At 39.0% G+C, this 15,078-nt stretch overlaps 1 protein-coding gene and 1 long non-coding RNA gene across 7 annotated transcripts; both read left to right on the forward strand.

The window, feature by feature from the left end:
• The first annotated feature begins 6,499 nt into the window (after positions 1 to 6,499).
• On the forward strand, positions 6,500 to 8,365 carry LOC148767584 (uncharacterized). Of its 6 annotated transcripts, none has more exons than XR_016034044.1 (5): positions 6,500 to 6,689; positions 7,000 to 7,051; positions 7,151 to 7,505; positions 7,804 to 7,897; positions 8,000 to 8,365. It is a non-coding gene; the product is annotated as an uncharacterized LOC148767584 (long non-coding RNA). The 6 variants fall into 6 exon arrangements; XR_016034041.1 differs by having other exon boundaries at positions 6,501 to 6,689; positions 7,775 to 7,897; XR_016034042.1 differs by having other exon boundaries at positions 6,501 to 6,689; positions 7,812 to 7,897.
• Positions 8,366 to 12,209: 3,844 nt separating this feature from the next.
• On the forward strand, positions 12,210 to 13,262 carry LOC105956974 (uncharacterized). The gene has a single exon (XM_012980885.1). The coding sequence runs from the start codon at positions 12,210 to 12,212 to the stop codon at positions 13,260 to 13,262; it is 1,053 nt and encodes a 350-aa protein (XP_012836339.1).
• Positions 13,263 to 15,078: the final 1,816 nt, after the last annotated feature.

Below are 15,078 nucleotides of genomic sequence, written 5' to 3' on the forward strand. Positions count from 1 at the left end.
ACACCACGACAACACTGTGTCTTAGTCTTTTCGATCTATATGGTCCCAAAAAATGTACGATTTTTTCGTCATAGTATCATTTTTACCCAAGCTATGCTATGGTTTTTAATGAACGACGGCACCTTTTATCTTCTAATAAAAAAAAAAAAAAAATCTAAAGCATTTAAACGGCTCGGATTGATGATTGGATTTTACTTTTGGGAAATATATTTTGAGGGAATAATTTGAGAATCAAAGTGGGGCAATTTTTTTTTTTTTGGTGTTGTTTTAGAAAAGAGTTTTTAAAATGGCGTTGTTTTCGATGGAGTAAACGAATTGGGATTGAGCGCCACCCCCACGGCGGCACCGACAGGAGGCGCCACCACCAAAGGCGGCACCGGCTGGAGGCGTCACCCCCACGGCGGCACCGGCAGGAGACGCCACCACCAGTGGCGTCTTCTGTCTATTTTTTAAATATTTATATTTTAATATTTTAAATATTTATATTTTAATATTTTCGGATTTTTAATTTTTTTTTACAAAATAAAACAATTCTAACTAAATTCATTAGTTTGATATTAGTATTAAATTTATAATATCTTATATATTTTATCCATTAATATTAAATAATCATTGCATATTTTTATTTAATTAACACAATAAAATAGTATACAATCTTAAAAACATGTAGTCAAAAACAAAAGGAGTTCTAGAAAATAAAAGAGTTATACAAAATAAATATGTCCAATAGTAAAAACAAAATGAGTACAAGAAAATAAAATTGGCATTATGAAGTCAGTGCCCATGTGAACCAGTGCCACATGCAGGTGCCCGTCTAGTCCTACGCGGCTTACCATCTCGACGAATATGTCAGGTTCTGCCGGTACATCATCAACAAACTGGGTGTCATCCGGTGGATATGGAACATGGGAAACATTATACTGTGGTTGGATCCGCTCTTGGGGACTTGAGTATCCCAAATTAAGTTCCAAATGTGAACCCCATGAAAAGAACTGAGTATCAATAGCAAGAGGATACGGGGTAGCTAGAGAATCGGACCATGGCATATCTGGAACGTAATCATTCGTAGATGGACCAACTAAATCTGTAAATGTGGGTACCTGAGATGTAGACGGACCGAACATATCCATAAATCCTTGTGTAGTAGATAAATCGTCCATACCTCCATGCACAGAAACATCTGTGTATTAGAAGCAAATGGACCGGCAACATCTCCAGATGGAGGTACCCGAGATGTAGATGCATAATAGTTCCCCTCTCTCGTCTGTGTCACGTCATGCTCCAATTCAGTAGCTCTTGCGGCAACGCTGGACCTTCTTCCGATACGTCTATCTCGATGCGGAGAATGTATAGGAGGTATGGCAGGTATCGGAGGTAAGCTGAACGAAACACCATCTCTACGTAGAAGTTGAGTCCCAGCTGCATACATCCGTATAGCATTGTCCTGATACAGATCATATATCCGATTGTCATCTCGAGACACTGCCCTAGCAGCAAGACTCATGGATATAAGTTGATTACCCTGAAATAAAAGGGATTACAAGTTTAAGAACTTAAAAAACTGAAAAAATAAATTGAAAAACATCGAAAGTAATGGTTGTTTTGAGAAAAATGCTAACCACAAGATCCAGTAAAATCGGGTCTCCGACCTGAAAACTGATATCATCAAGATTGTCAATTGGTGATATCCAACGACGTGTGTGCCTCTCATACCACTCGTAGTATCATGGATCTGTCTGAGGCCCACCAAACTCAATAAATGGATAGTCAACGGAAGAATCAAGTCGGCCATGCCATCTATCAACATAGATACGGTGAAAACGAGCCCAATCTCTACCCTCTGCACCTCGACGATCATAAATATGCAACTTAATCTCAATATCGTGATCAGTAGGATGTGGTGGTATATGATGTACCCTCTCAAACTGATGTAGCACCCTATACGGACGGTGCATCTCAACTCTCTCGTAAAATATAAGGGGACAACTCGACAAACAAAGCTGTGGATGCATTATCTCAGGATAATCAAGTAAAGCGCCAAACTCAGGATCTAGTTCACTATTAGGCATCCATGTAAACTAGAAAAAAAATATATATTTTAATATATTGTTAAATAGACCACAAATATTAACGTAATTGCAGTTAACTTATAATAACCTGATCCCAGAGCATCCGATCGAGCGTCGTACGATAAACACGCATATTGTTTCGCGAGGACCGAGTGTAACTAGTAGGTCTGATCCAACTGTAATATCGTATGAAAATTTGTTAAGTCAATAAATTAACCTTCATATAAATAAATTATTAGTACTAAGATGTTTACCGTGCACCGTAAGGACGGTGAGGATATGCAAGCCGACGGGGATCATCATCTTCTACTACTGGTAGTATTGCTGGAGCGAGTAAAGGTATCCTCGACCATGCCCAACACTAATTATTAAACATAAAAAATATCAAAAACCGCAAGTATAATAAACTATTAATTTAGATTTTAAAAGTATTAAAAATCATATTACCTGTAACAGAGTAAGCGCACCACCTAGATTAGTTTTCCTCTTATCCAACTCAACAGTTCCGCCTTATTCCACAACTTTCCTAAGTAAAGCCCCAGTGCATAGCTCACGATACAAAAATCCAAGAAGTGCACTACCCCAACTGAAAGTACGCACTGCCTCTCTTCGAAAAGACGAAGATACAACAACGAGATTGCACTTGAAGATGTGTTAGGACACATAACCCCCCCAAGTAGCAATAACAGTAAACACCTGGCATGCTGTTGAACACGCTGCTCCGTGCTGTCATCAGTAATCGTGCAATGTCGTAAATGTAGGGCCAGATCATTTGCAAATAGTCGTCTCCCTTTGAAAGCTCCATCTGAAGGAGCATATTCAAACCACGTCTGACAATAATCCTGCCACTGCTCCTTCGACCGTGAAATATCCTGTTCCAGTAACAGGTAGTCCATCAACACGCAAACCCCATAATAGTACGACATCCTCAAGTGAAATATTCAAACCACGTCTGACAATAATCCTGCCACTGCTCCTTCAACCGTGAAATATCCTGTCCAGTAACAGGTAGTCCATCAACACGCAAACCCCATAATAGTACGACATCCTCAAGTGTCACTGTCGCTTTCCCTGCTCGAAAATGAAACGTGTGTGTCTCCGGGCGCCATCTCTCCACTAAAGCTGCAATAAGATGCAAATCAACTACGAGACGACCACATCGATATACTCCATAGAACCTAGTATCAATAAGTACTACATCACTCTAGGGTGTGGATCATCATCACCATCATCTCCATATAAACCCCAAATCCAACCATCACAGCGTCTCCCGCGCACAATATCATCCACGTTTGCTGATGTAATCGATCTAGATACGTGCTCTGACTGGCGGTATAGCAATGAAGTGTCCCACGGACCATAAACATACGTGACATCCATCTTGTATAATGATATACATAGAACACTCAGATAATAAGCACAAGTGTAATAATAAATACACACTAATAAATAGAACACTCAGATAATAATCACAAGTGTAATAACAAATACACAATAATACGTAGATAGACTCAGATAATATGTACAAAGTGCAATAACAAATACAAAGTCAAATACGATAATTAGAAAATGCAAAGTCCATAACAATAGCTAGAAAAGACGAAGTCACCATGACAAATAGACACTACTTAGTCCGACGTGAAAACTAGAAAATAACAATATAAATAATACAAAGTGCAATGAACTACATAAATTATACTATCGGAGCCTTCTTGCTTGTTCCTCTCTTCTAGATTTTTGTCTCGCCCGTGTTTGTGGCACATCTCTCATTAGGAATTCGACTGCGTCTTCGATCTCCTAGTAGTGTTGGATCATGAATTAGTTCAAAAGCAACATCCTCCTAATAGTGTTCGCTCAACAGGGGTTGGAATATCCCAGAATAAGTGTTCACTAATCGATCAACAATGTAGCAATCGTTCACATATACGGAGGCAGACAACAGCCATTCACGGCACACGTGGAGGGCATGACTGCAGGGGATTCCTGCTAGTAACCATTTTCCACAAGTACAAGTTCGGTCCCTTAAACTCACGGTGTGTTTGTTATTTCCACCTCCACTTGGACGAGCTCTAGTCATCACCTCGGCAGAGAGCTGTTGTTGATTAAAACGAGTCGTGAAACATCTAACAGAGTTGGCTTCATGTGTCCGGTAAATTCCATAAGCATATGTGGACCAGAACTGTCCATTATGAACCATCACATTGGCCTCGTGGAGACGAGTAAAAAAATACCTAACAATGCGGTTGAATGTGAGGTCAATAATTGTTGAGATGGGAAGTTTTCGAGTTCAATTGAGAACACCATTATGAGCTCCTGACATGTTTGTAGTAAGTTGACCACAACGCTTGCCCCCATCATGTGCAAATGCCCATTTTTCTTGATCAATATCCTTCAAATAGTTGTAAGCTTCAACATTCCGAGTTTTGATCACATTAAGAATGTGGTTAAACTTCCAAATTTGAGACTCCGCTCCTGCTGTGTAGCATAGATCATTCAAATCAACACTCTTAAAACGTTTGTTGAAATTGGAGCACATGTGTCTCAAACAAAACCTGTGAAAAACATTAGGGGGAGCAAATTCGGGCAACTGGAATTACACAAACGCTTTCTCCATCTGGAATTTGAGAAATTAGATGTCTGTGTAGCATTTGAAAAAACCACCTCCAAGCCGCCGTGGTTTCATTGTCAACAAGAACAAATGCCAGTGGCAACACTTGGTTAATAGCGTCCAAACAAACGGCAATTAGCAACTTGTGCTTGTACTTAGTGTAGACATGAGTTCCATCCACACTAATAACTTTTCGACACAACTTGAATCCATCCAAGCATGGATTGAAGGCCCAAAAAAAGTACCTGATCATCTTCCGTTGGAATGTCCGTTGGTTTGAAAACCCACTCAATTGCCGTACTCGGGTCCGTTCTATGGAGTGCCTTCATAAACTTGGGCAATTTGTTCACTGAGGACTCCCAAATGCCGAACAAGTTATCTCTGCAACGCTTTAAACCATACCAAGTTTGCATCTTCGAAAGTTGAAATCCTAATTGATATCTCACAATATTTTGTGCTTGTGTTATTTTGCAAGCTGGGTCACCTCGAACGGACTGAACCAATAAGGAAGCAATGTAGTTCCTGTTCAAATTCTTGTGTTCATTTGACATTTCATCCATTATGCAATTGTGGGGCCTACCATATCTCGTAATAAGGAAGAATCCTTTGCCCGGTTTTTCAATTCCCCGCAACGACCATCTACAAGGACTTTCAGGTATGCTATGCTTGCACTTGACACTCCATAGCTTCAGCTTACTTTCGACAACTGTGAATTCCCGTTTAGCAAATCGAATCGAATGGTCTCTCACCGCGGCGCAAAGGCGTTTTTTGTCCTCAAACACCATCCCGACCTCAAGAATACCTCGATCGCTATCGTAAAACTTATCATATCGGCCCCTTCCAGCATCAACTGAATCTGCCGGCACTTCTGGAAACGACATAGAGAAAAATGGGATTGACTCATACAACGTCGGTTGTTCTTCTGCTTCCGCCTCGTTGTGCTGCAACCACGTCTCCCGAACATCATCTTGTACGTCTTCATCTTCATTGTTGTCGTCCCGTCATCGGATGGTTCGGAATTCACAGGACTGTTCGGCCCAAGAGAGTCACCTATAGGGTCATCATCTTCGAAAATGCTCCGTCTCGGGGAACTTGACTCACCAAGAAATCTCCCTAAATTACCATAGTTAATTGTATAGGGATCTCTGTGTACCTCTCTCGCTCCACTAGTCTCACAATAGTTAGGGATGCCTTGTGTCGCCGCCACAAAATCCGGAGTCACTTGTGGTTGTGAGAAATATGGTTCATTCAAATCAAATGCCTCTACGCTCACTTGTGGTGGGGCACTATCAATGTACTTTGACTCAATCTCAACAAATACTTCGATTGCCTCATTCCTTTCGCCCGGATCGATATACATTTGTAAATCTTCATCTGTTGTCATCTCGGTAATAATCTCTTTCATTCTTTCTCCATTATAAATGTAAGATTTGCAACACACTCTTAGCCCAAACTGATTAACATCGACATCTAGACGTTGATACAACTTTGACAGAAAATGTGCAAATGACAAGTCACGTTTAATTCGGAATGCTGTTTTGTGGGAAATACTATATTGCACTACCCAATCATCACTACACCAAAATGGACATTTTCTAACGGCACAAATATGTGATTTCTAACAGATATATCTGTTAGTAATTACTAACGGATATTATCTGTTAGAATTAAAAATATCCGTTACAATTAATACTAAACTATTTTTTTCTTCAACCGTAAATGTTTAATAATTATTCTAACGGCAAATATCCGTGAGTGCTATAATTATCCAAGTATTATAATAATTAAATAAATTAAAATCATTTTCACATCAGATATTTTTCATTTGATTTACTTCTCCACATTTTTTTATAATTTAACATTTCCCTTCTTTTTCCCATCAAAACCTTCGATGGCTTTTGCTGGCTGACATTGCTTGCCATATTTGCTCTCAACCGCCCCCACTACCGTCACCGCCACGTCCGTTGCTGCCGATACTGCCGCCGCCGCCGCAAAGCCCTCGAATATTTCAGGTTTTCTCTCTCTTCGCGTTTTAGGTTTTTTTGCAGAACAGACCCTAAATTTGATTTTGTTTTTAAAATTAAGTGAAGTTTGAATTTATTTAGGGTTCTTAATCATATGTAATGATTATTTTCATATGTAGTTTCGATTTCCTTCACCATTAATCTATATCTTACGGTTATTTTACCGATCTAATAAACCTGCATTGAGTACCGATACCCATTTTTTAGTTTTGATTTTTTGTCATGGGTGTGTGTTTATTTTATCGATTAAAAAATTAAAATTGATTTTTTGGTGTGTTTTTTCTTAAATCTGCCATAGGAGTTGAGATACAAGGCTGGTCGGCAGAGGTTGTATGGATTTGCTTTCATGTGTAAGATCTCTAATATATATGGCTATGTGGGTAAATAAATATATTCACTTGTTTGTATTTGATTTAGGAGAGTTTAAGTTTTCTCTACCAATTGTGCAGGAAAAGTGCGGGCCTTATCTCAAGGAGAAGTTCGAGATATCCTCAGAACACGTTCTCATGTGTGGAAACATTCACATTACGTTGAAGTTGCTACCTTAACTAGGTATACAAGGTGATTGGACATGAATTGAGATTTACTGCTCCTCATTTTGAATTAACTAGCCATATAAATATTTCTCTTTCAATATTTTGTCAATTATATGTTCTTTGAATAACCGTTCAGATTTTGATTTGACCATTTACATTGTATACACTAATAATCTAGTTAGAAGTTTAAGGCCTGGAGATTTTGACAGACATGTCACCGTCGATAGGCTTGATGTTGCTCGTAGAGTAAAGATTCTTCAATCTTCGGGTCAGTTATCTCTTATGGAAACTGTTATATACTCCGGCTTAATCTGCTATAAGTTTATATGCTTTAGTTTGAAAATCTTTGAAAATGTATTGTTGTGCATATTTTGTCGAACTTCGAGTTAATTTATATTGTATTTATGTGTCTTCATCTAGATTTCAAATCTTATATCAAACTTGTTCTATTTTCATTGGGTTTGGTTGGCCATATTAAGGTAGAGATGATCTTTGCAATATTTGTAGTAAATCTGTAACGAATTATCGCTTTTGAAGGATGTTGAATTTGATAAGGTTCCATATAGAACACCAGGTTTCACCAGAGCAGATTTGCAGAACCTGATGAATGAAGCGCAATCATACTTGCAGCCTGACGTGAGCTTAAGGATATGAAAAATGGTATAAACTATTTTTTTGACAAAGTATTATCATGAGTTGAGCATAGAGAGGGGGTTTTTTATCTTTTGATTTCCTTAACTTTCTGATAACCATTGAATTCAGCTCAAAATGATATGAATAGCAGAACTTGGGGATACCTAGATATCGCCCCCAGCTACATGTTATTGCAACAATGCTTGGTGGCATCAACTATGGATAACTTAATAATTCACCGATTTTATGGTACCCGACCGACATTGTTCAAGAAATACATTAATTTTCTTGAGAGTTGGTTAGTTGTATATGTGTTTATGTACTATGTTTGTTATTTTGTATACATTTACATGAGTGTTAGGGACTTGTGGTTAATGCTTTGTAATGGTGGAATGTTCGTATCGGTTTTTTGAATTCATTTTGCTATTTGTATAATGTAGTACTTATGTAATGAATACGAGTTCCAAATTTAGAGCGCATATATATATATATATATATGTGTGTGTGTGTGTGTGTGTGTGTGGATTATTTTTTTTTTTTTTTTTGTTTCTTTATTTAATTTTTCTAACAGCTATATCTGTTAGGAATGTAGGTGGAAGTGTTACACTTTGAACTGTTACAAAGATATTTCTCACGGATAAAAACTGTTAGAAATATTTATTTTTCTAACGGTTTATTAATTATTCTAACGGATTATATCCGTTAGTAATTTCAGGCCTTAAATTTCTAACGCAGTATTTCTAACGGTTTTACTCCGTTAGAAATATTTTTTGTAACGAATATATCCATTAGAAAATAGCCTTTTTGGTGTAGTGCATTAGGAATTATGTGACCTCCAAACTACACGTACACTTTAACATTATTTTTAGCCGCCATCAATCTTCAAAAGATTAAGGAGATAATTAACTCATCAATCAAGATTAATTAATAACGAGACACATTAGTTAAAAAATAACAGTATAATTAAGCACACTTCCCCTAATGTTTTACAACAACATTTTAGTTACTGTTTTACAAAACAACACCAAAAAAAAAAAATTTGCCCATGCTTATAAAATATAAATAGTACTAATACCTTTAATAAAAGGGGCTTTAAGATATAGGTCCCTAGTGACAAAACTTATTAGAACTAAATGACAAGTCTAACTAAACATTTGCTTCACATCCTTTATACATTTCATTCCAAAAATGCCCCCACATACAAAAAATGAAATATGCACCAAATATTATTTAAACTGCATTTATAATTTTTTTCATTCTGCATTTAACATTTTTATTTTCGCATCTAGCATTTTTGTTATTATTTTTTTTCGTAGAACAATTTTTTTTTGTATTTTTGTATTTTTTCCTTTTTTTCTACATAATATTGAAAATTGTGATTTTTTAATTTTTTTTCAGCCGTAGTCTTCTATATAAACTCGTAGGAAACCGTAGTAGGCCGTAGTCATGTATAGACACTCGTAGGAACCTGTAGTAATCCATAGTCACGTATTCTCAAAACCCTAATTCCTCCTTTGAACCCTAGCCGTCAGACACCATAGACACCCATAGATACTCATAGACATTTATAGATATGAAGTCGAAAAATCTTAGATTTGCCCCACCAAACCGTAGATCTCCTCCACCAAACCCTAGATCTGTGACTCCAACATTATCACGCCGCTAAAAATGCCACAAAAACCCACCCACGGTGCCATAACCCCCACAACATCGAGCACAACCAACACCATCCCCAGCCCCCGAGCGGCGCCGCCCCCATGGCCAATGCTGCCCCAGAGCCGCCGCCGCCGCCCAAGAGCCGCCACCGCCGCCCCAGAGCCGCCACCGCCATCACCATCCATCCCCCTATGCCACCGCCTCCAACATCATAGTCGCACAACGTCGAGCACCACCGACAGCATCCTACAGCCCCCGAGCGTCGCCCCCCGCCGCCGCCCTCACGACCAACGCCGCTCACCAGAGCCGCCGCCCGCCATCACCATCCCTGCCCCCATGCTACCGCCTCCAACATCATAGTCGATGCAATCGTCACAACCACCACCCCCTCTCAAATCATGAGATGGAGTGTGACGAGAGAGATACCTTGAGATTGAGAGAAATAAATCGAGAGAGCGAGACAGAGAAAGAGCGAGACAGAAAGAACGAGAGAAATAAGAGGAAAAATAGATCTGAGAAGAAACGTGAATATGTGGGTTATAAGATTTAGGGTGTAAGGGCAAGATAGGGATTAAAAAAAATTAAGGGTGTGGGTCATATATTATTTCAATCTAAGGATTTAATTAAAAAATTGAATTTAGACTTGTCATTTAGTTCAAATTAGGTTTGGTACCAGGGACTCCTAGCATATTACCCCTTAATAAAATAAGTAAACTACTAACTAACTAACTAACTAACTACCCACATGATTCCTAAAAAATACTAATCACATGTATTTACAACAATTAATTAAAAAAAATTGGACATAATAAAAAATAAAAATAATATTTTTTTTTGTAATTATTTACAATAATAATAAAAAATTACCTTGGTTGGGTGAAGAGCACCGGCGACAAAGAGCACGGAGCACCGACGGCGGGGGAGGCGACGGCGGGGGAAGTAGCGGTGGGCAGGCGGCGGCGACGAGAATAGAGAGACCAGTCGGCGGCGAGTCGGCGGCGGCACCAACGGAGGAGGTCACCCGAGGTAATTATATATTTTATTTTGAATTTTAAAACCAAATTTTCTTTTTATTTTTCAAATTTAACAGAGAGAAGAGAGGAGGAGTTGAGCTTCAGCTGGGGGAAGAAGACGTGTGGGGAGGAGAGAAAATGAAGACGCCCGTGTCGGTGGCGTCTTCACGAGACGCCGTTGTCAGCGGCGTCTTCTGGTCAAAGCTCGGTCCCCGAGGCTGGCTGGCTTACTCTGGACCGTCGGATCAAATTTTCGTTGGGCAATTTAGACTGTTCAAAAATTAAAATATGAAAATATAAATATTTAAAAAATACGGAGAAGACGTTGTTGGAGCTGGCGCCTCCTGCCGGTGCCGCCGTCGGTGGTGGCGCCTCCGCCGGTGCCGCCATATGGAGTGGCGTTCAACCCCAATTCGTTTACTACCTCCAAAACAACACCAATTTAAAAACTGTATATCAAAACACCACTAGAAAAAAAATTGCCCCTAATAAAAGTGATGTTTATTTATATTTTAAGACGAGAAATACACTGTATCAGTCAAATCATGCTTAAAGGTGTTGTAAAAGAATATTTTAGAAGAATTATTTAAAAATTAAAGTGATATTAATTTGTTTTGTAGTAAATTTTTTTTTTTTTACTGTAGCTGTCAAATCGTTTTACTGTAGCAATTAAATCATGTTTGGAGGATATAAAAACTTTAGAAAATGTTATATTGTTGTAAATAATATGTGTGTGGGGTTTCCTAACACAACCACCCAACTTCCCACTAAATCACTAACCTACCCCATGTCTTCCCATTATGTGTTAGTGGTAGAATAACCTCTTGTGTAACTCCCGGTGGTTTTTCACCTATATAATGGAATTCTCCCTCCCCCATATTTACACCCTTATTAATTTCTCTCTACGGATTTTTGTCTTTGCATTCTCTCTCTATCCTTTATTATTGTTGCTATACTTTATTTTCCACAATCATCAAACCGAAAAGCAATACCATTAGGGCGATTTACAACACGTTATCAGCACGAATTGCTCGCGGTGATCGTGGAAGAACAATTGTTCGTGGGGCTAGAATACTTGGAGAAATTGTGAGCGTGGTTCGTTTGTGAGACGGTGATCTACTTTCGTAGAACGTATAATCTTCTCTATAGTATCTGAATTTTATCAATTTCCAAGTAAGCCTTAACCCCTTGAAATTCTTTATTATATGAATGCATGCTAGATAAATTCGAATTAGCATGAAAAGTTGTGTAGCATATTTATTTGATGTCATTTGATATTTGTTTGAAAATCTCGGTTGATGTTTCGAGTACTGTATGATTCATGAATAGATTGTTATATGAGTTGTACTTTGTTGGTGAATGAAGATAAGAAGTTTATGAATTAATCTGTTTGTCAAGATGAGTAATATGTAATATTCTTGTAGAATGATTTCACTATGAATATTCTGCGTACATGTTTGGATATTTAATGTTATATGACCAGTGAATAAAATCATCCCTATATATGTGAAATATATAACGTCATATGCAAATTCTATGCGAACATATGTGAATTCTATGCTTATCATATATGCTATATGTGGTTGTATCACGTCATATGCAAATTTCATGACATAAAAGTAATACACAATAATTTGATTCGCATGTATTCTTTGTCTATGTACGATAGGATGGAACATTTGAGCAAACTTGATTTCACCCCTTTGAATGTATCTGGTGAGAACTACGTGAGTTGGACAATGGATGTTAAGATCCATCTCACTAGTAAGAAACTGAGGATGGCTATTGTTAAAGAAAATCTGCTTAACGAAGCCCAGAAGGCTGAAGCCATGATTCTGATTAGGAGGCACCTAGATGAGGTCCTCCGTTTGGACTACTCATCGATTGAGGATCCCCAAATACTATGGGATGCCTTGGCTAGTCGATTTGATCACCAAAAGACAATCCTCTTGCCTGAAGCAAGAAACAAATGGATTCACTTACGGTTTATGGACTTCAAAACCGTTAACGAGTATAACTCTGAAGTATGTCGCATCAAATCCACCCTGGAGTTTTGTGGAGAGAAACTAACTGATGCTGAGATTCTGGAGAAGACGTACTCTACATTCCCTGCCTCACATATGATACTGTCTCAACAGTACAGAGCCAAGAACTATACTCAGTTTTCAGAGTTGGTCACAGTTCTGCTCCTTGCCGAGAAGAACCTTGATCTTCTTTTGAAGAACAACCAGGCTCGACCAGTTGGTACTCGACCTTTGCCAGAAGCAAATTTGGTCAATAGAAATCCTCAACCTTTGCCAGAAGCAAATTTGGTCAACAGAAACAACCGTGGAGGAGGCAGAGGCCGGGGGTTCAATCGTCGAGTGAGAGGACGGGGTAATAGGGGCGGCCATGTTCCTTATAATAGGCCACCTAATGGTCCCCCACAATATGGGCAAAGGGGGAATATGCCAAGAGGAGGTAACAATGCTCGACCTAGAGGTGCGCAGCAGAATAGAGCCCCGAATCAGAATCAAAATCAGAATAGAGATACATGTCATAGGTGTGGTGGAACTGGGCATTGGTCACGCACCTGTCGTGCGAGGAACGTTATGGTTGGTGGTGTAAATAACAATGCACCACCGGAGACCAACCTGGTTGAGATAGACGTTCTCAATGAGGAGCCCATTGCTCGACTCCCAAATCTGGGCACATCTGACCCAATGACCCAGTTTGGAATATGATTGGAGTGTTATTTTATGAGTTTAGACATTATGTTCTTCTATGTTTCTAGTTTATCAATTTTAAGTTATGTAGTTTATTTGGTCATGCTTATGAACCAGTTTCGTATTTGGATTATGTTTGTGCTTTATTTTCTGGACTATATTTTATGTGGTTATGTTTTAATTCAGTTTTTATGGTACTCGATAGAGTTATCTTGTTTGGATTTTATTAAAGTATTTTCAATTGCGGAATATATGATTAGATTTATTTATCTTTCTAGACATGGCATGTGGGGATGAATGTCTGGCAGATAGTGCGACAACGCACACTATCCTTAGGGATAAGTCATATTTTGTTAGTTTCATGTCTAGTAAGACTTCTTTGACTACTATATCAGGCACATCTAGTATAATAGATGGTTATGGTAATGCCCATATTATGTTACCTCATGGCACAATTCTGACCATTAGAGAAGCTCTTTATTCTCCACGTTCCAGTAGAACGCTGCTGAGTTTTAAAGATATTCGAGCCAATGGTTATCATGTTTAAACAACTGATGAAAAGGGGATCGAATATATGTGCATCACCTCTAACGTGTACGGCCAGAAGCGTACCTTGGAAAAATTAGAGGGACTTTCGATAGGGTTATATAGAACCAGAATTCGAGTGCCAGAAGCACACCTTGTCGATTGCTCGAAGTCTAGTGATCCGAGCAAATATTTTCTATGGCATGACCGACTGGGACATCCGGGTCAAAGTGTGATGCGCCGAATTATTAACACATCTATTGGGCATCCACTAACAAATAAGGATCTTGTACACAATGATAAGATATGTGTACCATGTTCTATTGGAAAACTTGATCCTATGCCAGCTTATGCACAAACTAGTAAAGATTCTCTTGGTTTCTTGGAACGAATCCAAGGAGATATATGTGGCCCCATCTCACCACCATGTGGACCTTTTAAATATTTTTTGGTGATGGTTGATGCTTCGACTAAGTGGTCACAGGTCGATTTGTTGTCTACGAGGAATGCTGCTTATGCTAAACTCCTCTCTCAAATAATAAGATTGAGAGCACACTATCCAGATTATCCCATTAAGTCTATTCGACTGGATAATGCTGCAGAGTTTACGTCGCGGTCTTTCGACGAATATTGCATGTCTTTAGGTATTGACATAGAACATCCTGTAGCGCATGTTCATACCCAAAATGGCCTTGCAGAGGCATTTATTAAGAATTTACAGAGGATTGCACGAACTTTGGTAATGCGCACCAAACTTCCAATCTCTGCTTGGGGCTATGCAATATTGCACGCAGCTATGTTATTACGATTGAGGCCCACTGCAACCAAACCATATTCTGCGTTACAGTTGGTGTCCGGAAGTACACCAAACGTTTCTCATTTACGCACATTTGGGTGTGCAGTTTATGTGCCGATTGCTCCGCCACAACGGACCAAGATGGGACCTCAACGTAGATTGGGCATTTATGTTGGTTACATATCACCATCTATAATACGATATTTAGAACCCTTGACAGACGATCTCTTTACCGCTCGATTCGCGGACTGTCACTTTGATGAGACCGTCTTCCCGCCGTTAGGGGGAGGAAAGAACGTTCACACTAACGTTCCTGAAGAACGGCGTGAAGTTGTATGGAATGACCCCACTGTGTCTCATCATGATCCCCCTACTTCAGTTAGAGAGTTTGAAGTACGTAGACTCATAGATCTACAGAAAGTAGCCAATAATATGCCAGACTCATTCTCTGACTTAGAAAAAGTGACGAGATCTCATATACCAGCTGCAAACGTGCCTGCAAGGATAGATGTC

Source organism: Erythranthe guttata, chromosome 10, assembly GCF_056151865.1.
Source record: "Erythranthe guttata isolate IM_541 chromosome 10, IM_541, whole genome shotgun sequence".
Lineage (NCBI taxonomy): Eukaryota > Viridiplantae > Streptophyta > Magnoliopsida > Lamiales > Phrymaceae > Erythranthe > Erythranthe guttata.

Excerpts from the sequence above, each read along its gene's own strand:
- LOC105956974 (XM_012980885.1), top strand. The coding sequence starts at position 12,210 with ATGGAACATTTGAGCAAACTTGATTTCACCCCTTTGAATGTATCTGGT.